This window comes from Pelodiscus sinensis, chromosome 22 (assembly GCF_049634645.1).
Source record: "Pelodiscus sinensis isolate JC-2024 chromosome 22, ASM4963464v1, whole genome shotgun sequence".
Classification (NCBI taxonomy): Eukaryota; Metazoa; Chordata; order Testudines; family Trionychidae; genus Pelodiscus; species Pelodiscus sinensis.
This window is the reverse complement of record NC_134732.1, coordinates 15821323-15847801: the sequence shown is the minus strand read 5'-3', so window position 1 is coordinate 15847801 and position 26479 is coordinate 15821323. Positions and strand designations below refer to the sequence as shown.

Here is a 26479-nt window from a genome sequence, read left to right as displayed (position 1 = left end):
CCTGCCTTTAACCAGGATCCTAACATTGTCTGGGATACGTTAAGAGCTGATCACCTGGGAGCTGACTATAAGTCTCTCTCAGTGTCACCTGCTGACAATCACTATACAACACTTGTGTGGAATTGTGTGTGTGCATCATGCTGTGAACAGGGCCAAAACCTGACCCAGGTGTCCTTTGCTGGTTTGCCTGTGGGCTCTGAATAAGGACACTCTGTAGCAGCCAAGTATGCCTTAGCCATCAGGTTAAGCTGGCATTGCCCCCCTAAGTGACACTTTAGCTAGTCCATGGTGTGGACTACGCTCCTGTGATAGTTACAGAGAGAGCCTCGAACATCTGCCAGGTTACTGCAAATCCAGAACTGGGCATGGCCCAACACTGTTCTTGAAATGGGTGTTTTTAATCCACAGAGTGTTGTGATAGTTTTTCTTCCCCAGCACTGAGAGCGAACAGCATTTATCTAGGAAATCTAAACAGGCCCATGCGGGTTGTTACAGTCTGGTTTATTACAGTAAAACTATGTTACAATAAGTATAAATACGTATGTAAATGTACAAGCAAAGGAGGAGAGAGTGTTCTGAGTCACCAGATTGTGTATTAGTGGAAAGTGGCCTCGCCACAGCACAAAAGCAGAGTGGTTTATGCTTCACATCCTGGGCTAGAGCCAGTGGGGTTACTTTGGATTTACACGGGGGTAACTGAGAGCAGGAATTCCTCCTGGCAGTGAATTCTCCACTCGTATCATGTCTTTTCCTATCTGTAGGAGTGTCCCTGTGGGACGTTTTATCCATTCATCCATGCTAAGATAAAGAGAGGGACAAAGGAACCGATGCTGCATCCCAGCCTCAAACCAAACACACTGATGTCACTGTGTTCCAGGCTGTCATGTGGCTGTGACTTGGGTAGGGCTGCCTTGCCCTTCTTATTTAAAGGCACTTCTTTCCCTAACGTAGCACTTTGCTCTTCTCTAGTGTCTTCCAGCTGAGGATCTCCAAGCACTTGACAAACCCAGATACATTAATCTATATAACACCCCTGTGAGGTGAAGTGTCATTTCCATTTTCCAGGTGGGGAAACTGAGTCAGAGAGGAGGGCAGTGCCCTGCCTACAGTCACATAGCGAGGATGTAGCAGAGCCAAGGAAACCACCTCCGAGTCTTGTTCTCGACCCTCAGCTTTAACTGCTAGACCAGCGAGAGAAGGAAATACTGCCACTTTGCTTTTCTAATACTTGCAGGGTACTTACATAGCAATGTATGGGGTGCAAGATGGATAGATCAGCTTCTCCTTCTGTAAGAGTGACAGGGAAACAAAATTCCCCACTGTCCTGAATAGCAAGTAACTCAGAAGTCCATGTAGTTAGCCCGGTGGTACTAATCTTGGTGTGTAGGGTCTGATTGGTCAGTATCCTCCCCTCCAACTCTATTGTAAAATACACATACATGGCCACATATTTTCCCCGATAACAAAGGGACTCCTCTGGTGAGAATGAAAGTCTAGGTGGATGTGCCCCAAATTTATGCCCTCAGAGGAAGCCCTGTTTTAGCTGAGCACAGCTCACTGAATACAAATTATTTGCATGCCCAGGCCTTATTGTCCTAAGCATGGAAGTAGAATGGGATTATGGAGCTTGCCTGGCACAGATTGCTGGCTCCTTAGTAACATCAACCCAGAAGTCCCTCCGGGTTGCCCGTGAGTGAAAGGAGTCGGATCTGTCACTCAGTGTCAATCCAGAGGACTGGTGCCTCCAGGGGAGTCTGGATTTACAGTGGAGTGGCTGAGGCCAGAGCCAATAAAACTGGGCAGTGAGTGCTCCCGGCAGTGCCTTTCTTGTCACGCACAGGGTGATGGGGGTAACACCAGGGAGAATGACATTGCTGGGCCAGTCCCGCAGAGCATCGAGGCAGAGAGAAGCATGGAACACGGGGGTGCCCCAAGCCAGGCAGAGGCCAGAAGACTGGTGGGATGCCATGGGGCTGGGGCTGAGGGCTCCAGGACAGCGCGGGGGAGTGCTCTCACTTCAAGCTGTGCTGGCTCTCCCTGTGCCGCCGCAGGTCCACCTTGCGCTGGAAGCCCTTGGCACAGAGCTCACAGCTGAAGGGCTTGAAGCCGGTGTGCTTGCGGCTGTGGGTGATGAGGTTGGAGCTCTGGCTGAAGGCTTTGCCGCACACTTGGCACTTGTGGGGCTTCTCCCCTATGAGACAGAAACAAACCATCACTGACTCAAACTGGGGAGGCTGCTTGTGCTGGGCCGACAGGCTGGAGCAATGTGGGTCTCCAGGCCGGACACTGACCCGCTGATGTGTCACCCTGGCTCCCGCAAGAGCTACTTGAGTATTGGTTGTTTTTGAAGTTTTTCCTGTTACAGAGTGACTCGGCTACCCCTCTGAAGCTTTAGGACTAAGGGGAGAGCGGGCCTCTCTTCTGGGACTGCCTAGGCTGTGCCCTCTCTGCTGCTTTCCATCCTCTTTTTATCATGGCCTGGTTATTTTGTTCCCTGTCTCTGATCCCTGCACTCCCACCCCGGCTCTCCCAAGCTGAACACCAATGCAGTCCCACCCAACATGATGGTCTGGGTCACAAATGGGAACATTCAGACCCAGCAGGGGTCCAGTGGGAATTTGTTGGTGCCTCACCCTCCATCTTGTGCTGCCTCTTTGCACAGGTGGGAACGCATCTGTCGTACCCTCCTGCTGCTGCTATACATGCAACAGGTAAAACACATACACTGGGCATCCACCTCGTTCTGTGCATGATCTCAGTGCATATACACAAGCATGTGCATGAACACTGGGCTCAAAGGTCTGAGTATGTGCACCCACCTGGATGTGCATGAATGTTGTGGGTTCAGGTGCGCACATCGGTGTTGTGTCATGTCTTCCAGCGTGTGGTTATTCAGGCTCGTATGCAGAGGGGGTGCGAAGGGTGTGAAAGTATCCTGCCTCCCCATCCCCCACCCCACTGTGGTCTCCTAAGTAAGCACGCTCTGACCAGCTGGGGAAAAGCTGGGGCTGATTTCCTCACTTACTTGGGCAACCATAGGGGGTGCATTCACACCCTTGTGGTCCACATTTACTAAAAAAGCACCCCCCCCACACACACACAGAAATTCCTGCGTACAGGACTATTATGTGTGCTTGTCAGTGTTGTCAGCTCAGGTACATGTGTGTCCGTGTGTATATGACAGGGGTGTGTGAGCACTGCATGACAGCTGTGGGCTCGGGGTGTGTGTGTGTGTGTTATATCAGGAAGGTTTCTTACCAGTATGAATGTAGGTATGTTTCTTCATGTCCGATTTCTGGTGGAAGCGCTTGCCGCAGTACTGGCAGGGATAGGGCCGTGTGTCGGAGTGGATCAGGAGGTGGGTGGACAGGGTGGATGAGCGTTTAAAAGTCTTTCCACACATCTTACACTCAAAGCTTCTCTCCTGTTGAGGGAAATGAGATCGTGTATGGGGTGGGGAGGGATCAGATTTATTCTAATTGTATACAGCTACGCAGGCTAGCAAATTAAACAAGATAAATCAGGTAATCCTCTCCTAGGGATACTCTTATTATCCCAGTAGCTCACAGGAGTAATGAGTCATGAACCAGGACTTTGTGCTAGGCGCTATCCAAACATAGGACAAAAAAATCTCTGTCCCAAAAAATGCACAGGAATCTGAGCCACTAGATTGTGTCTTGCAGGAAGAAATGCCTCATCGGAGGAGTGGGAAACTATCACAAGGGAACCTCTGACACATGAAGGGAATTACCGAGGAGAGCCATGGGATTTATGAGAGCAGAGTGCCAAGAATGAGGTCCATTGTCCCCAGTCCATCTAGCCATTGTGTTCTTGGCATTGGTGTTACTCTGTTGGTGTGTCAGCAGGAAGGCTGTTGTGTTTACCTGCTGGAGATTTCCCCTCTGTTATAGCAGGTGAATTGTCAGACAAATCTCTGTATCCAAACAGTCTCAAACTCTGAGGAGCCTCAGACCCGTTTCTCATGGTGAACTCATCTTGCTATAATGACTGAACCAAAAGCCGGTCTATCTGGACACCCCTTCACCCTCAGGACATTTGGCACCATCTCCAGAGCTGAATGTTGTGATCAAGAGTGGCCTGAGGCCGGCTGCGGCAGCTGGCGCCCCAACCGGAGAACACACAATCGGCACCCCCGCCTGCACAGCTGTCAATGACCTGACGTCATCATCAGGCGACCTGGGCGGCGGCGCCCTAGGCTGTGGCCGAGTCCGTCTATAGCCACGGGCTGCCCCTGGTTGGGCTCAGACAGACCCATCTCTAGTTATCTCATCCCTCCCAAAGTCCCTGCTAATTAAAGTCCAGCAAATCGTGTTATGTGTGGTGTGCCATCTGACGCAGGGATTCTCAAAGCGTGGTCTAGGGGCCACCAGTGGGTCCGTGACCATCTTGCAGGAGGGCTGTGGGCTCGGGACAGGTTCCCACACTGGTGCTCTACCCCCTGTGAGGCTGGATTTCTGCTGCAGGGAGTGGAGCCCTAAGCCACAGGGGCCGCATCCAGCTTGTGGGGGAGGAAGTGGCTACGCAAGCTGCTGTTTCCCCTTGGCCTGGCTGGGGAAATGGCAACGCAAGAAACTGCTTTCCTGGAAGCTTTTCCTGCTGCTCCCCTGGGCCGAAATCCCAGCCAGACCCCCCCCCCTCAGCCTGCTCCTGCACCCCAATCTCCTGGCCAGACCCCCACCCTCCACCCAGTTCTGCACCCATTTTGTCATCATTGGTGGTAGGCCGGTGGTCTGGGGAAAGGTTTGTGTTGAGCAGGGCGGGCCGTGGGCCAAAAAGTTTGAGAACCACTGATCTAACTAGAGCTGTCAAGTGATTAAAAAAATTAATCACAATTAATCGCGTGATTAAAAAAATGTAATCGCGATTAATCACGCGTGCTGCCCCTCTGAAAAGCTGCGGCGGCCGTTCCAAGGGGCAGCGCTGCAGAAGCCCGGGATCAGCTGGAATTCTCAGGTGACCCCAGGCTCAGTGCAGCTGCCTCTTTGAAACACAGTGGCGGCATTTCAAAGGGGCAGCACCGCAAGAGCCCAGGATCATCTGGAGTTTCCAGCTGACCCCGGCTCCGTGAAGTGCGGCCCCTTTGAAAGGCTGCCCCAGCATTTCCGAGGGGCAGTGGAATGCAGAGCCGGGGATCAACTGGGTCCTCCAGCTGATCCCTGGCTCCACATTGCTGCCCCTTTGAAGCGCCGCTCCAGCGCTTCAAAGGGGCAGCGCTGCACGGAGCCCGGGGTCAACTGGGGACTCCAGCTGTTCCAAAGCTCCTAAAGTGCCTGCGATTAACGCGTTAATTTTGTTAACACGTTAACCCTTCCCTACGTTAATCGCGGGCGTTAACGCAGATAAATTGACAGCTCTAGATCTAGCCTAACAAGGAGCACTCAGCAAGAGATGGGGCTTGCCCAGACCCTGCTTTGAGTTATCAGAGGAGCCAGCCCCTTTGGGAATTCAGTGCCACAGGTGACTCTGCACTCCCATCCGCTCCCTGTGGGCTGCCAACCTGGGAGTGGACGTTGGTGTGCTGCTCCAGGCTCACAGCATGTCCAAACGTTTTGCCACACACATCACAAGCAAAGGGCCGTGTCCCACTGTGAGATCTTCGGACATGGACTTCCAGCCCGTGGGGTGTGGAGAAGACCTAGAAGAGGAAAGCTGCTAATGAGAATCCTGAAAGACGGCCATGTCTTCAGCTCTATTTTCCAGTTGCCTCTCTTTGTCTAACATTTCCCTCCAGTTGCCTATATTAGCGGAGCCCAATCACAGAACTGGTTACCCAGCCAGGAGAGTGATTGGCCAGTTTTGTCTCTGCTAGCTTACTGCTGGGCTAGACAAATGAGGTACTCTTATTTACAGGCAGAAAGGGAGTCAAACCAAACTCATGGGTCCACACCCGCCCATCCCAAACTTTCCCGCTGGCTCTGAAGATGGCAGCTAGCTTTGCCCTCCCCGTGGAACGAGCCAAAAGTCTAGATCAGGGGTGGGGAAACTTTTTTGGGTTGGAGGCCACTAACCCACACAAAAATCAGTCGGGGGCCGCACACAAGTGAGAAACAAACAAAAAAACCCAAATCCTCACCGACGTGGCCCCCGACTGAGAAGGAGAAAGACACTCCCCATACTCCCCTCACATACCAGAGCCTAGAGGGCCCAGCCTAGTCGATTTTGTGTGCTCCAGTCAGGTGATGGGGAGGCTGGAGTCCCAGCACAGGCTAAACACTGCTGGAGGCGGGGGGGAGCCTGAGCCTCAGGGGCCAGATCCAGGCAAGCTGGGGGCTGCATCCAGCCCCCGGGCCTTAGGTTCCCCACCCCTGTTCTAGATCTAAACTGGTCATATTCAGATTCAGAGCCATATGCAAACTCTGTGGTTTCACCCAATCTTTGCTCAGCAGAGTCAGTTGCTTGTTTACAGAGACCTTCCGCTATCAACCTAACAGGGGTGGCTTGTGTCAGGGCAAGTGTAGGAGCTATCCTTTAGGTGTGGCATCGCTCCGGGCTGGACTGAGCACGGAGCTCCAGGAACCTATGGCTTGCACAATCTCCCAGCGTCCTTGGCCACACTGGATCCCTGGCACTCGTCCTCCAGTGGGGTCCCTTGTACCTTATTTCAAACCTGTGGGACCCTGGTGTATGCCAGGCATGTAAAACTGCAGTTAAAACTGTACCCGTGTAACCCCTAAAGTCATAGCGGTTACACAGTTACGTGCACTGCAGGCTCTGCGGTATAAAGCTTAAAGCAGAACCTGCAGCAAAGCATCCCTGCTCTCAGGGAAGAGGCTTTTCTGCCAGCTCTGGTCCCGGGGAGGGAGGCTTTACTATAGTCTCTCTGGGAGCCCCTGCTAGCCCCACTCCTGGGAAGCCTGTGACAGAGGTTGGGGTTCTGGCTGGGCCACCACAGACAGGAGCTGCTCCGATGGGCCAAACATGGCTGGAGCAGGCCCCACAGGACTGGAGCAGCCCCGTGTCTGGAGTGGGAGGGGAGCTTCTCCAGCCCCTATCAGTTAACCGTTCTATATCCCTGGTGTATGTGTGTGATGAAAATCACCCCAGGCTCCTCCCCAGCCCTGTGCAGGGCTGGCCTTACCATGAGGTGAACTGAGGCGGCCGCCTCAGGTGCCAGACTGTGCGGGGGGCTCGCGCCACTAGGACCCAGATTGTAGAAAATTGTGTCTGCTGCGGATGCCTATGTATTCTCTCTGCTCTAGATGCACAGAGATGGTGGAGTGCCATGAGAGGAGTAGAACAGGAAGAAGGCAGCATTGAGCCCTTTCAAAGTTTTGGCCCAAGCGAGGGGACATGGGAGCGTCATTTGAGCTCCCCGCCTCAGGTGCCAAAATGTTGTGGGCCAGCCCTGGCCTTGTGTGGCCTCTCTGGGGGACGCACCTTGTTGCACTTCACACAGTGGTAGGTCTCCATGTCTGGCGAGTAACGCATGCTGTAATCGAGAGGCGGCTCAGAACTTGGCAGGAGGTGGCTGCCATACAGACTAACTGAGCGCTCCAGAAGGGCTGACTGCATGCTGGAAGTCATCTGCCTGTAGCTGTATGGAGAGTGGAAGACGTCCCAAGAGAAGCTGGGCTTGTAGAAGGCGGGGGTGCTGGTGGAACTGCTGCAGTCTTTAACTCGCAGAGCCGGCAGGGATGTCTCTGAGGTCGCAAAGGAGAAGAAGAAGAGAGTGGCATGCTCTCTGCTTTGCTTGGGGACTCATGCAAATGCTCCCAGACCTGCTCAGCACAGTCATTTTATTGCTACATAATACTGGTAATGGAAATAGCTGACTAAAGAAAGCTAGAGGGGACAGTGAGTAACTAGTGCTCTTCAGTTCAAACACTGAGGGGCCCAAGCCACAACATTCAGATCACAGTTCAGTCTCCTTCATGGATCCCCAGGTCAGGCCAGGTCTTAGGGAGAACATAAGAACGGCCATACTGGGTCAGACCAATGGTTCATCCCGCCCAGTATCCTGTCTGCCGACAGTGGCAAATAACAGATGCCCCAGAGGGAGAGAACACAACAGGTAATCCTCACGTGAACCCTCCCCTGTTACCCACCTCCAGAGAAACAGAGGCTAGAGACACCATTCTAGTAGGCTAATAACCATTGATGGATCTAACCTCTATGAATCTATCTAGCTCTTTTTTGAACCCTATTAAAGTCCTAACCTTCACCACATCCTCTGGCAAGGAGTTCCACAGGCTGAATGTGAGCTGAGTGAAGAAAAACTTCCTTTTGTTTGTTTTAAACCTGCTGCCTATGAATTTCATTTGGTGACCCCTAGTTCTTATATTGTGGGAATAAGTAAATAACTTTTCCTTATTCACTTTTCCCACACCAGTCACGATTTGATAGACCTCTATCATATCCCCCCTTAGTCTTTTCTTTTCTAAGGTGAAAATCCAAGTCTTTTTTATCTTTCTTCATATAGGACCCGTTCCAAACCTTTAATTTTGTTGCCCTTTTCGAAACTTGAACCTTTTTTTAAAATATATTTAATTAAACTAATCTAGCACTTAATGGATGTGTCTACACAGCCCCTTACCTCAAAATAAGCTATGCAATTTGCGCTATGCAAATTGCGTAGCTTGTTTCAAGGTTATTTCAAAATAGCTTATTTCGAAATTTGGCACTGTGTACACAGCGCTCGATTTTTAAATAAAGCACTATTCCAACAAGTCCCTCAACCCTCATAGAACGAGGGTTACAGGGACACCAGAATAGCATACCCGTTATTTTGAAATATATTTTGAAATAACGGGTGTATTTAAAGATGGGGAATTGTTATTTCGGGATACTTCCGATATCCCAAAATAGCCCCGCTGTCTAGACGTAGCCCATTAGCCTAGGTGCTAGCACCTCCAAGAGAATTGCTGGATGTGGCATTGACCAACACCCTCAGTAAGAAGTTCTCTTTGCATTCGTTATCGTCTCTTCTCTCTTGGGAGAAACTGCAGTGCAAGCTCACGGTTAAGGGGCTCCGACTAGGGAGGTAAAATCCCAGTTACTCAGTTAACTGGTTGATCAGTTGGCTGGGGGCAGCTCCTGTTAGGCTGGGCCCGCTGCAGACAGGGGCTGCTGCAGACAGGGCCAGGGTGCTCCTGTCCATGGCGTACTGGACTGGGCCACTGCAGATGGGGGCTGCTCTGGCTGGACTTGTGCATTCTCTGCCCATGGCAGGCCCCGCAGGGCTGCAGCAGCTCCCTGCCCATGGCGAGTGGAGGGCTGTTCCAGCCCACCAATTTACTGTAATCAGTAAGCATCATGGTGTAAGGGTAATGCTTACCGGTTGACTGATTAACTGGCGAACTATTCACATCCCTAGTTCTGATACATCTCAATCTCAGTTTTATGGCTGTGCCCTCTGGCAGAACACAGACCTGTTCCCAAAGTTCAGAGGGAAATGCTGCCAGTGGGAAATACCGACAGGCCTTCTCATAACTGATAAGGGGGCAGGGCTCTTCTGTATGGGGTCTAGGAGCCACTCATGACATAAATCTGTTGCTGATACTCCAGGCTGGGCGGTAAGTATTTCCCTGCAGCCCACTTTGTATGTCCTAGTTTGGCGCAATGCCAGCCACACACAAGTTGAGGGCGTGTTTTACCACAGATTGAGAACAGAGGCTTTGAGGTGACTGTTTCACAGGTGGTGCTTGAAGGGTGCGGTAGCATGGGTGTGTGTGGACATGTGGGGCTTCCGTCTATCTCTTGATCACCAACATCTCTGTGTGGACAGTGACAAATTTTGAAATAAGCTATTTTGAAATTGACTCAAAATAAGCTATGCAATTTGCATAGTTCAAATTGTGTAGCTTATTTCGCGCTAAGGGTGCAGTGTAAATGTGCCCTTACAGAGAGGGAGAATGAGTTTCTAGTACAGCCTTAGCTATGAGCCAGCTAGCTTTTAGCTCAGAGACGTAGAGACTCCTGCACTAAGCTCTAGAGGTCCCGGGTTTGGTTCTGCCTGTCAGTGTTACACCAAGCATGTGAAAAACTGGCCCTGAGCTCTTTGGAGAGTCTGGCCTTGTGTAGCTAACCTTGAGCTGGAGCACTCGACAATGTCCTGTTCAGATACGGGGCAGGTGCACCTTCTTCCTTCAGTCCAGCACAGTCCTTCTCTTGTTTCGGAACAAGGCATTCTGGGTACTCGCTTTTGAACTCTGTGCTGAAGGTCCTGACTTCCTCTGGTGACTTGTCACATGGGGCTGTGAGCAGAATAGCATCAGGATTAGGTTATTCTAGCTGGCAAAATATCGATGCTGTAATGAGTTAGTGAGTGTGTATGTGCATCATTGTCCTCTGGTGGATGGGATCAGAACTGCCTGACTGTGTATCATAAGCCCTATAGTGCTAACTGGTAATGAAGATTATTCTTAGCTCCAGAGTCAGGGCTTGCGTATGATGGAGAAAAAGAATCTACAGTCTATCATTGCCTTGAAGGTCCAAGTGGCAAACCAGGGACTGGGAGGAGGGAAACAGGGAAGAAGGAGTGTTGTGCAGCAGGCTGACAGACATGAAATCCCAAGGGTCCATGGGTTTGTTAAAATAAGTTCAACACATATAACATCTCTCATTCACAAGCTTAACAATCATAAACAAATTCAGCCTCACCGTCCTTCCTGCAGAGAGTTTGGGATTATTATCCCCATCTTCTAGACAGATAAACTGAGGTCAAAAGAGCTAGTCTCCTCCCTATGCCTGTGTTGATTGGCCCTCATGTTTCTGTACACCTGGCCATGCCATCTCTAAAACTCACCTATCACATTTTGCTGGTTAGACAAAGGTACTTTAATGAGCCTGTTCCAAGTGCCTGAATTGGTCTGAGGTGCGGTATTACAAGGGTGTCATAAGGAGGAAGGAGAAAATTTGTTCCTCTTGGTTTCTGAGGACAGGACAAGGAGTAATGGGCTTAAAGTGCAGCAGGGGAGGTTTAGATTGGACATTAGGAAAAAATTCCTAACTGTCAGGGTGGTCAAATATTGGAATAAATTGCCAAGGGAGGTGGTGGAATCTCCCTCTCTGGAGATATTTAAGAACAGGTTAGATAGACATCTGTCAGGGATGGTGTAGATGGAGCTTGGTCCTGCCTTGAGGGCGGGGGGCTGGACTCGATGACCTCTTGAGGTCCCTTCCAGTCCTATTATTCTATGATTCTATGATTAGTTTCGCCTTTCTCCTTGCTCAGCAACGGGCTGACCTTGGCAATGGGAGGAGTTGGACAATTTGAAAAGGGAGCGTGTCATAGATTCTGGAAAAGGCTGGGATTTCTTGAAGGGAGCAGAGAAAGGGCCAAACCCTTCCTTGGTACTGAACTGGACTATATTCCTCTCCAAAGGATGGGGATTTGACATGCTGTCTCTTGGCTTCTTTCCATGAGGGTACGGCAGGACTAGGCTCTGGTTTCACAGACAGGGCCAAAACAAACTGTAAATTGAGCCTGAATTTGAATAAAGTACATTTGAATGGTGTCTGAAGGGTGAAGATAACTGCCCCCACTGTTCTGCTCCAGCGACAGCTGTGGGAGGATGCACAGGGATGAGGGGGGTCAGTCGGCACAAAAAAGACGGCTGGTATAAGGGCAGGCAGCACATATTGGTATGCCCTGGAGTTCCTTCCTGTGAAATAGTCAGGGGCAACTCCTTTCACAGCCATGACTACACTGATATCCTTTCACCCCTCCAGCCTGCTGTGAAATTCCTTACACCTTGCCGCTGGTTGGTAATGCACAAACAGCGAAGTGCAGATATAGGGTACTCTGCAGCCAGGGGCGTGACTTGCAGCTCCGGTAGACATATTTGGACTTGCTGCGCCTTAGCTTAGAAGTGAGGATGGTGCAGTGCAGACTTCGGCACTACCTGCACATGTGCCTAGGCGTGTACCTAGTCCCCATTGAAGTCCATGTCATAGCTTCCTTGCATCTGCTTTTAGGGTACAGGAGTGTTATTTCGGAATAACTGCCGGTATTTCGAAATAACAAAAGAGCATGTCTACACAGAAAGTCATCATTTCAAAATAATGGTGAGCTGGAGGACTTCTTATTCCGACTCCTGTAACCCTCATTTCATGAGGAATAAGGGAAGTCAAAGGGAGAGTGTTCTTCCTTCGACTTCCTGCTGTGTAGACAGTGCCAAAAGCCGAATTAGGCTCTTTCGACTTCAGCTACGCAATTGACATAGCTGAAGTTGCATAGCTTAATTCGACTTTTGCCCTGCTGTTTAGTCATGCCCTTAGTGAGCTAGCTACTGCAGGTGTATGTACAACCTGCCATTCACACCTGCGGGTACAGCGTAGACCTATCAATAGTGACAGGGCATAGATGGGCCAAAGCTGAAGAGTATATGTGTGGCCAATAGACAGCATAGTTAGGAACCAGTGAAAATTCAGCCATCAACTCTAAGCATTTCTGATCACTAGTGAATGTTTGCTGGAGTTGGCTGCCTTTGCTGAACCTAAGGGCAGTGGGATCCATGCAGGTTTCAATGCATGTACTATAACTGCCCTCTGGGTGAAAATGGGAATAAATATTTATATTTAAAATGAAAGAAAGCAAAGGAGGGAGGGCTTTTTGCAATGATTTCCATGCAGCTGAGGCAGTGATCTTGAAATCAATAGAAACACATCTATTCAAGCGCTGAAATTCATATGTGTGAGTAAAGCCTTCATGTATAGTACTAGTGTCTCTGAACTGCCCCCTGGAATCGCTAAACCATGAAGTCAAAGGGGAGAGGGCGAATTCAGTTTCTGAATAAAAGGTCAAATTCCATAGACTTCAACAGGGTTGTACCTATTTATGCCAGTAGCCAATTTGGTCTAGTGCAGTGTTTCTCAACCAGTGGTATGAGTACCCTTAGAGGTACTTGAGAGAAGTCGGGCGGGGGGAGAGGGATACGTCAACACAACTGAAATTTGGAGAAAACTGAATTTTTGTTTTAAGTTTTACCGCACTTTATTATTTTTGTACTTTTTACACCCAAAAATGTCTTTGTCTGCCTGACTACGATTATGTTGTTTAAATAAATGTGTTGCAATGGTAGAAAAAAATTTGGTGTGTCTGAAAACTGTAGGTACTGGTGGTACTTACAATTTTTAGGTGTAAATTTATAAAAAAAAAAAAAAGGTTGAGAAACAGTGGTCTAGAGAAGGAGTTCAAGAGAAAAACCCTGCAATGGGGAAGTTAGTGTCTCCACATTAGAGCCCTTCACTCACTGTTTAATCTGTTCATACTCTTGACTCAAACGAAACTCCCATTGACTTCAACAGGCAAGCGACTTAAAGAGGTTCCCAGCTGGTTATCACAGCTCTATGTTACACTGTCAGCATGGCTTTCCAATAGCCAGTTGCCTGGGTGTACATCAACAAACCCGGAGAATGGATCTGACTCACCAAGGCAGAGGGATGGTATTGGATCCCATGTGGGTACAGTCAGGTCCTCATCCTCAGAGTGGTGCTGGTGGTAGGTATGGGCCTTCTTACTCTTCACCAAAAAGGAACGTGGCATTTTCCATGCACTTCCTGGGCTGAAACATTGAAGGACGGGGTAAATAACAGTGAGGAACAAAAATGTTTGCTATCACTTCTCGCTTCCCCACCATTTCCCTCACCCCCTGGCCCGCTCCTCGTGCTTTGATGACCAGATATAAAATCCTTATGTTATGTTTATGAATGAACAACATATCTTGAGACATGGGATTCAGTTCAAAGTACCTGCTTCTCCTACCCCTAACCGGTCAAAGAAGAGGAGTGATTGAAGGGAATTAGGAGCTGGAAGGGGTTCCTCAATTCCAGAAGACTGAAACCCTGGACCAGGCAAAAGGGGCATCATATCATTGTCAGCCATTGTTTGTCACTGGTAGCAAAGCTCAAAGTGCTTTAATAATGATTTAATGAATGCAACCTCCTCTTCAAGGTGAAGAAGTACTGCTCCCTTTATTTTTCAAAGGGAGAAAAGTGAAGCACATTGAGGTTAAATGATTTGCCCAAGGCCACAAACTGAGTCAGTGGCAGAGATAGGAACTGAGCGCAGAATTCCTACTGCTCTGCTCCTAGAGCTGTGTTCTCAACTGGTGGTCAGTGGTGACTTTTTCGGTGGTCCACAGGAACATTGTCCAAAGTCACACAGTGTGAGCAGGCGCCGCTATTAGGCTGTTTTACACGTTTTCAAACCAAAATGTTCGTTGTTTGCTCTTTTTTATCATGTATCAAAAAGGAGGTGGTCCACAAAATTTTTTTGATTGGCCTGGTGGTCCGTGGACTGAAACGAGTTGAGAACCACTGTCCCAGAGGCTTTGGCCTCCTGACAATGCTGCATCTCTGATTCTTGTTTTTTGAATGGATGACAAAATGGGAAAGCTGGCTGGATAATATCTCTTTGGGCCAGGGGTTTTCTGTTGTTTCTCTCTAGAATGCTTCGCACCTACTCTATGATGGGTTTCCTAGGTGCTGCCATGAACCAAATGCTAATGATGATAGTAACAACAACACAATGTGAAAGACATGGCAAACAATGTCAGAGAGGGAGCCGTAACATCAGGAGGGGCTATGTTATTCCAGGCCCAGGAAATTTATTCCACAGCTCTATTTCATGATTTGCCATTTTAGCTGACAAATGACAGTCCATGCAATGGCACAGCTAAAGTACCGAGTGGGAAAGAGTTACACATTGGCTCTGAAACAAACACTACGAGGCGGCTGAAATGCATGAATTGGCAACAAACCCCAAATGCTGAAATTTAATCAGATGCAATTCCCTTGCAGTGCATCTGTTATCTTTAGTACCCAGGCCTACTCCCTCCCCACTTCTCAAGGGCTAATAACTGGCCTTGTGCTAGAGAACACAGGAAAGTACTCAACATTAGACACGATGAGGAGATCAGGTGATCTCTTATTTGCATGCACATTTGCATTTTCCCCTATAATTATTCAGTAGAGTGGCAGTAAAAGCAAAGTCTAGTATATTTCACCTTGGAAAGTTTGTAGTAAATCCTGGCTCTGTGTTGATGGGCAAGTATCCCTCCCTCCCCCACAACATGAGAACAGTTGAAGTGTAATGTACATATTTACTAAAACGAGACAGAGAAAAAAAACCAGCACCTGTAGAGCAAGAATGACCTGAAACATTTCAGTGAGGCAGCCAGGGAAAGTCATGAATGGATCATGGAAACACAGCGATTAGGAATGGGAAAAATCTGAGTTCATCTAGTTCATTCTTCAAGGCCCAGTATAGGAGCTGACCTTGAGTATTGGAAATATGAAATGTATTCACTAGTGCTTTGTCCAGTGTTGTCTTAAATGTCCCAAGAGACAGGGGGACAGATTTCCAAAGGTATTTAAGTGCCAGAAGATGCAAATAGGGTGATTAGTGTGATTTATAGCAGTGACTAAGTAGATTAGGTGCCTATGTTCCAATGAGAGTTAGGCACCTAACTAGTTTAGGTTCTTTTGTAAATTACACTAATCACCCCCATCCACATCTTTAGGCACCTTAATACCTTTGTAAATCTCACCCAGGGCTCCTGTTGCTTAATAATCCATCTGTTGAGCCAAATATTGAAGTTTCTAGTCAGCGTTTTCCTTTAAAACATCAGCGCTGATTTGCAAGCAATGACTCCTTTTACCTAGTTGCATTTATTGTCCCATAACTCACTGCTGAGGTTTCTTGTAAGCACCACAAAGTTACAGGGCTCAATTGTGTCAGCCATAGAGTATAAAACTTCCACAGGAATCAATAAAAGTTTCCCAGGTGAGTGTCTGTGCAGGGGAGGGGGTTTGCAAGATTGGATCCACACTGTTTCATGTAGGTACACTGGGTCAAAGTCTGCTCTCAGTTCACTAGTGTAAATCTGGAACAGCTCCACAGAAATCAGTAGAATTACTCTAGATTTACACCAGAATAACTGACAGCCAAATTTTGCTTGATGTCTCTATGGCCTTTGCTTAGTTCAACGATCTTTGATGCACTACTGAACGTTGCAAAAGGAAGTCCCCCTCCCTTTCCACCCCACATTACAGAGAAAACAGGAACTGGGAGCCCAGAATGTAGTTAATTAACTGCATCAGATTATATTTGTGATTCACATGGCCAAATGTGAGCGAAGCTGGGAGCACAGATTGTGAGAGAAAAATATTATCTCTGTTGGAAACACAGATTACCAGTAGCAAGTGGTTAACTGCTGCTAATATCTAACCATGATACCCTGGGAAACTGGCAGTATGGACCCCGCCTTTAAGAGATAACACCTTGTTTTATTTATAGGATTGCCAGTCCTCCAGGATTGTCCTGGAGTCTCCAGGTATCAAAGATTGCTCTTTCACAGAGCCATCATGTCCATAGGGTCAGGGTGGCTGTCCCAGACTCTTTGGGGTCCTCAGGGTGGCTGCCCCAACCGTCCCACGGACAGGACCTGTGGGATACCTGGGGCTGGAGGCCTGGTGTGGCAGCAGCAGAGTCACCCCCCTGCACTCACTGCGACAAAGCTAAAGTGGCCTGGCAGCCTGCTCTGCTCCATCCTGCTGCCCTCTCCCAGCCCGCTGTGCTCAGCTTCTCTGGAATGGGTTCCCTAGGGAAGTAGTGGAGTCTCCATCCCTAGAGGTGTTTAAGTCTCGGCTTGACAAAGCCCTGGCTGGGTTGATTTAGTTGGAACTGTCTTGGGCAGGGGGCTGGACTTGACGACCTTCTGAGGTCTCTTCCAGCTCTGTGATTCTATGATTCTCAGTAGCAGCAGGAAGCAAAACGCCCCAGCCTTCGGGCACTCCGCTTCCTACTGCCGTGGAGAAGCAGGGCACAGTGGGCTGAAAGGAAGATGCAGCAGGGTGGAGTGGAACAGGTTGCCAGGCCACTGTTGCTGCGATGAGTGTGGGGGTGGGATGACCCCGTGCTGCCATGTGCCAGGCCCCTCATAATCCTCTGGGTTATATTGCTCAGAAGCAGGGCAGGGGTGGAGTAGGGGGTAGGGGATTGCAGCAGGGGAGTTGCCGTGGGCCTCACACCTGGCACACAGAGGGTGGGGGATGGGACGGCCTTGTTCTTTAATTCTAGATGAAACCTCCAGGACTACATTCAATCAAAACTGGCAAACCACATGTCTTAGCAACTACTGTGTGGACATAGAGAGATCTGAATTTTAGGTATTACACAGGGATAAAAGTCTGTCTCAGAGTGGGCTATATCATGTTATAAATTTAAGGCCTGATTCTGGCGGGTGTTGAGTACTCTCCAGGATTAAGTTTAAAACCCACCTTTTAGGAAGCTGGTTTTTGCTGGTCTTTTTGGTGGCGAACCCTTCCTTGGGTGCTGATCATATAATTAAGTTATATTTTTCACTAATTAGCCAAAGAGGATTATCCAAAATGTGGCTGTCTTAGCTTCTTCGTGGTTCCAAAGGGAGTGTAAATTCAATGTCAGATTCATCAGAATTACTTAGTTACTGCTCTCTGAGGGTATGTCTACACTACCCTCCTAGTTCGAACTAGGAGGGTAATGTAGGCATACCGCACTTGCAAATGAAGCCCGGGATTTGAATTTCCCGGGCTTCATTTGCATAAGCGGGGCGCCGCCATTTTTAAAACCCCGCTCGTTCGAACCCCATGCAGCGCGGCTACACGGGGCACGAACTAGGTAGTTCGAACTAGGCTTCCTAGTTCGAACTACCTAGTTCGTGCCCCATGTAGCCGCGCTGCATGGGGTTCGAACGAGCGGGGTTTTAAAAATGGCGGCGCCCCGCTTATGCAAATGAAGCCCGGGAAATTCAAATCCCGGGCTTCATTTGCAAGTGCGGTATGCCTACATTACCCCGCTAGTTCGAACTAGCGGGGTAGTGTAGACATACCCTTAGAGAATGCACAATAACTGTATTTTGCAAGGAGCCAGAGGAAGCCCCAGGGAGAGTAGCCACATTGCAGTTTTAGCTTTCAGCATGGAAAAAAATATTCCCAGATTTTTCCAAAGTGGCTTGGGAATACAGGCAGTCCCCGGGTTACGTACAAGATAGGGACTGTAGGTTTGTTCTTAAGTTGAATCTGTATGTAAGTCGGAACTGGCATCCAAATTCAGCCGCTGCTGAAACTGATCAGTTTCAACAGCGGCTGAATCTGGACACCAGTTCTGACTTACATACAGATTCAACTTAAGAACCCCAGGCATCCCCAAGTCAGCTGCTGCTGAAACTGATCAGCAGCTGATTCCAGGAAGCCCGGGGCAGAGCAACTCTACCTCGGGCTTCCTGTAGTCAGCCGCTGGTCAGTTTCAGCAGCGGCTAACTTGGGGACGCCTGGGGCAGAGCAGCTCAGGTGCTGCTGGGTTGGTCCAGTAGCGCGGCCGCTCCTCGGCGCTACTGGACCAACCCAGCAGCACCCCAGCTGCTCTGCCCCAGGTGTCCTGATTCAGCCACTGCTGAAACTGATTAGCAGCGGCTGAATCAGGACTCCTGGGGCAGAGCAGCTGAGGTGCTGCCGGGTTGGTCCAGTAGCGCCCAGGAGCGGTGCTGTGGGACCAACCGGCAGCGCCCCACCTGCTCTACCACAGGCCCCGGGCTTTGCTCCACGTCTCCCTGGTCTGCTGGGGGGGGGGGCACTAGCTGCGTCGTCCCCCCAGCAGACCAGGGAGACGCTGAGCAAAGCCGCGGAGGACCCGGCTGGACCCACGGCGCTTCCAGCTGATCTGGAAGCGGCCGCGGGTCCGGCCCCGGGTCCTCCACCGCTTTGCTACCCGTCTCCCTGGTCTGCTGGCTCCCCCAGCAGACCAGGGAGACAGGGAGCAGCTTTTCTCGCCCCGGAGGAGGCGGGCGGCGGGACCAGGCATCCCACTGCTCCAATCCTCCGGGGCGAGAAAATCCCCGTTCGTAACTGCGGATCCGACATAAGTCGGATCCGCGTAACTCGGGGACTGCCTGTATAGTGATTTTGGACTTTTTGATTTTTGGGTGCCTAACCTGATACCCCTTAAAGGTCCTGATTTATAAAAGGTGGGTAGTCAGCAATTTCTAAAAATCAGGCCCCATTAATGCATCTTTGGGACCCCCAAAATTGAGGCACCCAAAATCACTAGCCTCTTTTAAAAATCTAGGCCAGTGTTCACAATAATATCTTATATTTGCAGAGAGTCTTCCATCCCAAAGGTTCCTAGACCCTTTAGGACATGGTTGATGGGTGCCCAATAGAGTTCACAGGGAACATCTCTTTAAAAATGTGTAAGATGTACTACAGTTACATTGTTACGCTCAGTGTTGTACAAGAACTTACCTTAGAATGTCTTATTTTCAGGGGGTTCTGACTATTGTTTGAGCTGAAACATAGGGTATAATCCTATATTCTTTGTACATCCCTGACTCAGACTGAAATGAATGGGAGTTTATATTGCAGTCTTCATACAATGCACAGTCAACCTGCGGAACTCCTTGGCAGAGGACATTGTGAAGACCAGGACTTTAACAGGATTCAAAAAAAGACCTAGATAAATTAATGGTTCATCAGTGGCCATTAGTGAGGATGGGCAGGAATGGTGTCCCTAGCCTGTTTGTCAGAAGCTGGGAATGGGTGACAGGGCAGGATTCACTTGATGATTTCCTGTTCTGTGGATACCCTGTGGGGCATGTGGCATTGGTCATTGTTGAAAGACAGGATACAGGGCCAGATGGACCTTTGGTCTGACCCAGTATGGCCGTTCTTATGTTTCTTATGTAAAAAAATGCAGGCTCAGGCCCTTTGTTGATGTGGTTTCCAGGCCTGTCAGAAAATTGCTGTTATGACATTATTAATATGGTCTTCATAGCCCCTGATCCTGCAAACACTTACTACCCAGTGAAGTACTTCAAGCTGTGAGTGATTCCATTGACTTCAGTGGGAATACTCACAACAATAAGCAAATCTCACAGGGGTTTCGGTGTTACTCTGTAACTATAAAAACAACGAGGAGTCTGTGGCACCTGAAAGACTAACAGATTTATTTGGTAAAAACTTAAAAAACAACAAATGGTCTGGTAGCACTTTATAGACTAACAAAACATGTAAGAAAAAGCCACTTGGTCAGATGCATGGAGATGTCAGATCCATCCATCTAACAAAGTGGTTTTTACCCATGAAAGCTTATGCCCAAATAAATCTGTTAGTCTTTAAAGTGCCACAGGACTCCTTGTTGTTTTAACAATAAGCAAACATTTGATAGCAGGTGTTTGCAGGACTGCATCCGAGAGACTTAATCCTGGAGAGTACTCAACACCCGCCAGAATCAGGCCTTAAATTTATAACATGATATAGCCCACTCTAAGACAGACTTTTATCCCTGTGTAATGCCTAAAATTCAGATCTCTCTATGTCCAAATTTGGAAAGTTAACTCTCAAGAGGAAAGAAGATATTTTTTCACTATTTTTGAAGAAAATTCAGACCAGACATTTAGAGTTACAAATAAAATACATTTTCAGATGGGTTGATCACTTGTAGAAAGTCTCAGTTCAAGGAAAAATGTTTTCTTCTTCCTACAAACTTTACTTGATATTATAGGGGGTTTTTCAGTTTTCTGGGTGCAAAACAAAACCAAAAAACACACTCAAAACAAAACCAAAGCACAAACCTCACAAAATTAAAGAACTCTCCTTCTTACTCTTCCTCATACATTATGAAGAAACCCCACTACCATCGCATGTATTTTAATTTTTTTGAGCGCTAACAAAATAAGGGTTTTTATAGGCTTCTGACACTTTGGAGCTTAAGTAGCACTCAAAAGACTTTCAGTCTTTTAAATGAAAATTTAAACACACTAGTCCAGCTTTAGAAAATTCTACTCACCAGGGATGAATAATTTGTATTGTTTTTAGTGAAGAAGTAAACACCTCATTAGTTCTTTATTATCATGGTGAGGTAGAGCAAATGGATGTTGTGCCAGGACTGGCAATTTTTCATTATAATTTTACCTGTAAGGAGGATGGAAATACTTGCCCATCTGAATTAATTTTTTTTTAAATAAAGAGTTTTAAAAAGTGATATCAGGATTTTTCATTAGGAGTGTGATTCAGTTCTTACTGAAATCACTGAAAATACTCTCCTGGACTTCAATGGACATTGGATCGGTTGTCAAAGGATAAACAGTTTTGACAATGCACTGTAAAGCAAATCCTATATTCCTTTAATTCTCACCTGTCGTGTGGGCTTGTCGTTTGTCTATTCACCTGCATTGAACCAATCTGCCTATATCAGGTGGGAGTTCAAACTTATTCCATATGCTAACACCGTGTTTCTCAAACTGTGCTCTGCAGACCCATCTCCAAGGGCTCCGCAGGTTGACAAACTGGAAACATCGGTAGGTACAACGTATACAATCAGTGGACCGCTGGGGCTCCACATAAGTACAACACATACAATCAGTGGACCGCTGGAGCGCCGCATAAATTTTTACGCATGTAAAGGGCTCCGGAGCCCAAAAAGTTTGAGAACTACAATTATGCCACATTAAAAAACCTATTTAGGAGGGGGTAGAACAAGTTAAATCAATTGCTAAACTGGACCAAAAATACTAAATAGCATTGACCAAATCCTCAACTGGTGTAAGTAGGCATAGCTACATTGAAGTGAATGGACCTTTGTGAATTTATTTAAGATGAATTTCTGGCCCCATGAAAATATCAATCAAAAGAAAAAAGGTAATTTGTCCTCATTGTGAAGATACAAAAGGGCACATCTGGAATGTATTCTGCATATAGGTTTTTATTGTGACCAAATTATTTAAGGTCATAGTAATATCTGTACATTTTTGCTGTTATCATTCTCTCTTACTACTTATTTTAACATGCCCATGCCCATGTGCACATGTTTAAGTTAAATAAATGTATCGTTTTTAAAAGGTTTTTATCTAAGCACCTCATTCTAAAACAATCCCATAGCACATGTAACTGACTCATGTGGTGGAATATATCTGCAAATGCAAGAAATCAAAAAGAAAAGCTTGTAAAGACACATCATAGGAATGAATTCAACAAAGTTAGTAAATACGTTAAAAAAAATCACCTGTTTGGGGGATTGTAGTTTGCAGGATTCAAGACTCCCCAGACAAACCTAGAGCAAGAGATCTTCTCTTTCTCTTTCTGTGTCTCTTTCTTCCACTTTTTCACTTGGTAGCTGTCTTCTGAAAAAGGCACTTCTCCTTTTTTCTTTCTGGTTTTTTGCCCCTGTTCCCCTCCCTGATTTTTCAATCAGATTATTTGTGTCAAAATCTGGCGGTGAAGAAACAACCAATGGAGAAGCAGAGCCTGGACCGTATTTGCTTATCAAAACTTTCCAGGACTTTGAAAACTTGAAGAGAATTCATGTTGCTCAACTATGCACTGTAGAAGCAGTGCCCTTAACACAGTGGGGCTTTCTGCTGAAATAATCTTTTATGATACTGACAAAGTGCATGACACAGGGAATAATGTACCAAACAGACTCCCCTCTCCCCCCAAAAAAGGCTGTTAAGGAACCTGTATTTTTCCACACATTCCTTTACAACTCCCACCAATATCACACCACTCTCTCATGCATACACTCATACACTTCAGTCTCATGTACCAAACCATTTATGCACATACACAAGATTTTTTTTTAAATTTCAAAATGTATTTTTACCTCTGCAGTCTACATAGAAAAAAAGATTAGAAATCTCCACCTAATATCTGCAAAAGAAGTTTGTTAATGATCTTGGATTTTTACTAACTACATACATGTAATGTATATACATATTTATCTTCGTTGCATATATATCCAACTACAGATATGTGTGTAAATTCAGATTATTATATATGTATACAATACTTCATTATTCTTGTATATATTATATAAATATATATTAAGAAAATGCAGGTTAATTAATAGACATATTTCCAATATTCTTTTCCACTCCAGAGTGAAGATAAGAAGAATAAAGATAAGAATTTATACTTCTGTAGCTTCCTTCTCCCAAGCGTCACAAGGGAATTTGTTAATACAAGTCAACCAAACATCATAACATCTTTGTAAGGCACTTTGTAAATGGGGAAATCTAGTTACATAGTGGTAAACTGACATGCCCACAATAACACAGTGAGTCTGTGAGAGCTGGGAACAGAATCTCTGAGTTCTGAATACCAACAGCTAGCAGCAATCACTAGACAATTCTCTCACTTGCTGCACTGATACTAATGTGGTCCTCCCAAATGACATGTCAATAAAAACTTGTCCTCCATTTTCTCCTATTCTCTCTGATCCTTCCTATTAGATACACACTTGTATTATAGCATGTGCAAAGCATTGTGCTCTATCGGGGAAGGAGCTTACAATGCAAGAAGTGTGATCCAAGATCAGATACATATCCATGTGTGGAGTGCAGAACACGCTCCTGCATGCCATCGAATAAATGCTTTTGCTTAGTGGAGTTTTGCTGCCGAGTAGGAACTTTTTCAAAAGCACTTTAAATAGAGAGTCAGTGAGTTACATCAAGAATCAATGTGCCTCTTAGTTCTCTACAGTTCAACATGGTGCAGGCACAAAGAAGCCATACCATTTCTTTTGCTGTGAAACTGCTACATGTAAATGACAGGTCAAACCTGTTAGGTAATCCTCTGCTCAAAATATACCGCTTTGTTATAGCCATATTGATTCCAGGATATTAGAGAGACAAGGTGAAGAATACTGGGGAGAGAGACAAGCTTACAAGCTATACAAAAGAAGAGCTCTGTGTAGCTCGAAAACGTGTGTCTCTTTCCAACAGAAGTTGTTCCACTGCAAGGTATTACCTCACCCACCTTGTGGCTTTACTGACAGTTCTTGTGAGGTTTTCTGTTTATGGTGCCACCTGCTGGTGCTATCTCAAATCACAATTTACTCCTAATCCCCAGTTCTTCAGATTCTTTACTTCCCCAGGAAGTAAAGACAATGGCCGTTGCAGGTTTGTTGCAACATTTAGCTCTGGGTCTAGACTTCTCCAAAGTTCAGAAAGATTCAGATCTTAGGGGTTTTGATCATGTCCTAACTGTGATTTTGTTGACTGATAATATAGAAGCAGCATCTCCTCTACCTCCTTCATTCTATCCCCCCCGCCTTTTTTTTTAATCTAGCAGAGTTTTGCATGAAATAAACTGTTCACAAAGCATTGTGCTGGCAAACTGATTTGCATCTCTCTTAAACACAGACATTTGTGGGATTATATTTCCCCCTACAAAAACATGCACTGTCACAGAAAACCAATAAGTACAATGGAACTTCAGAGTTTTATATGAAGAGAGTTACAGAAATTAAACAAAGAGAAAGATGACAAGTTGGTGAAAGGGATGAGATGTTATTTCATTAAATACTTGGAGCCAGAATTTGGATCTGGTATTATTGTTGGGGAAAACAGGCCATCTAGTTGGCTTCGTCTACTAGGCTTCATTTGCTGGGAAAACCAAGGGATGTACTCAATAAACCTCACCAAATCCTGCTGACTAAATCAGGTGTGACAGACTCTGAAGCAGGGCTACTTAACTTTGGAATCCCTGGGGGCCACAATGATACTTACAGCACATGCTGAGGGCTGCAACTTAAGTGTGGTTGCATATACATGCAAATATATATGCAAAAATATGCAAATAGCTTCTTTCACACACTGCCCCAGCGCTCCCTGCATCTCCTCTCTGGAGGATAGAAATGCCGACACCGTGCACCCATCTGTTCCAGCCAGCCCGTCCACTTGTGTCTTTCAGTGCTCACCCTGCCTGGGAGACACCTCACCATTGTGGAGCGTGTTCCCAGTGGAGGCCATGTTCAAAGGATCCCACCCACAGGCCACGTGTTGAGCCCCATGTAAACCCAAACTGCACCATGGGCCACAAACAAATGGGCCATGGGCCACATGCGGCCCAGGGGCCATGTGCTGAGTAGCCCTGCTATGAAGGGTGTAGTGCCCAGTGCTCACTAGGGCCGTGTCCAGACTCAGGGGTTTTTTCGGGAAAAGTAGCCTTTTCCCGAAAAAACTTCCCCTGCGTCCAGACTCAAGCCGCGTTCTTTCGAAATTATTTCGAAAGAACGCGGCTTTTCTTTCGATGGCGGTAAACCTCGTTTCACGAGGAAGAATGCCTTCCTTCGAAAGTTCCTCTTTCGAAGGAAGGCGTTCTTCAATGTAAAGAGGCCGTCTTTGAAAGAGAGCATCCAGACTCGCTGGGTGCTCTCTTTCGAAAAAGCGGATTTTTCTTTCGAAAGATCCGCCTGCAGTCTAGACGCAATCTTTCGAAAGATGCTCTTTCGAAAGATGCTTTTGAAAGAGCATCTTTCGAAAGAAGCCTGCAGTCTAGACATAGCCTAGAAGAATGACAGCTAGATTTGTGGGCTTCAGTGACCTATGGGCAGGAGAACAGCTAGAAATATGACATTTATGCAGCTAATCCACTGTCCCAGTTTGCCATAATCTCCCAAAACAGAGATGTCATTGCACACAATTAGATTATTAATACAATAGGCACAATTGTTTTATTAATTATTGTTTATATTCCAGTACAGCCTGGAGGCCCCAACCAAGATTAGGGCCACAAAATACTAATTGCTGAGCATAAGAGAGAGTCCCTGCCCCAATCTAAAAAGACAACACAGACAAAGGGTGAGAAGAAGAAAGGATTATTATTATTGCTACATGGGAAGTCAAGGATCAGAGAGTGACTATTATCACCTTTCCTTCAGTGGTGCCACAGCTGTCTTTATTGTGTATTAATTCAAGTTTATGTACTCTTAAATGAATCCCCTGAGTTAGCCTACCTGAGTAAGAATGGCTACCCTGAAATAATACTTGAGCTGCTATGTTTACACTGTAGCCGCACTCACTAGTGTATGGCACTAAGAGTGTGACTAGACTACATGCCTCCGTCGACGGAGGCATGTAGATTAGACAGATCGGCAAAGGGAAATGAAGCCGCGATTAAAATAATTGCGGCTTCATTTAAATTTTAATGGCTGCCCCCCTCTGCCGACAAACAGCTAATCAGCTGTTTATCGGCAGATCGGGGCAGTCTGGACATGCCGCGGTCGACAAGGAAGCCTTTGTTGATCGGCGCAGGTATGCCTCGTGAAACCAGGTTTACCTGCGCCGATCGACAAAGGCTTCCTTGTCGACCGCGGCACATCCAGACTGCCCTGATCTGCCGACAAACAGCTGATTAGCTGTTTGTCAGCAGAGCGGGGCAGCCATTTAAATTTAAATGAAGCCGCGATTATTTTAATCGTGGCTTCATTTCCCTTTTTTGAATAAACTAATCTACATGCCTCCGTTGATGGAGGCATGTAGTTTAGACATACCCTAAGAGTTCTGGGGGCACACCCCATGGTTTTCGTGCTGCACAAAACTGAGCCACACTATGAATTCTTTCCTTGTGAAGTGTGAGAGTTCTTATCTGTCCTTTTGGGGGACACAGGGAATTATGGGAAAACATTGGAGGACTAGAAGCTCTCAAGTGGCTCTGGCATGTGTCCACCCAACAGAGTGGTCATGTCAGTAGCTGACAT

General features: G+C 47.0%; 1 protein-coding gene across 1 annotated transcript; it reads right to left on the bottom strand.

Moving 5' to 3' along the window:
- GFI1B (growth factor independent 1B transcriptional repressor) lies at positions 1–22364 on the bottom strand. Its single transcript, XM_006136830.4, has 7 exons — positions 22004–22364; positions 13393–13526; positions 10047–10214; positions 7399–7661; positions 5519–5656; positions 3259–3424; positions 1–2191 (listed from the first exon to the last, which is right to left on the bottom strand). The coding sequence occupies exons 2-7, from the start codon at positions 13505–13507 to the stop codon at positions 2013–2015; spliced, it is 1029 nt and encodes a 342-aa protein (XP_006136892.1). The 5' UTR covers positions 13508–13526; positions 22004–22364; the 3' UTR covers positions 1–2012.
- Positions 22365–26479: the final 4115 nt, after the last annotated feature.

Excerpts from the sequence above, each read along its gene's own strand:
- GFI1B (XM_006136830.4), bottom strand. The coding sequence starts at position 13,507 with ATGCCACGTTCCTTTTTGGTGAAGAGTAAGAAGGCCCATACCTACCAC. Across the intron at positions 3,425-5,518 it reads ACACCAACGTCCACTCCCAG|GAGAGAAGCTTTGAGTGTAA; the intron begins GTTGGCAGCCCA and ends TTCCCTCAACAG. Across the intron at positions 2,192-3,258 it reads ACATACCTACATTCATACTG|GGGAGAAGCCCCACAAGTGC; the intron begins GTAAGAAACCTT and ends TCTGTCTCATAG.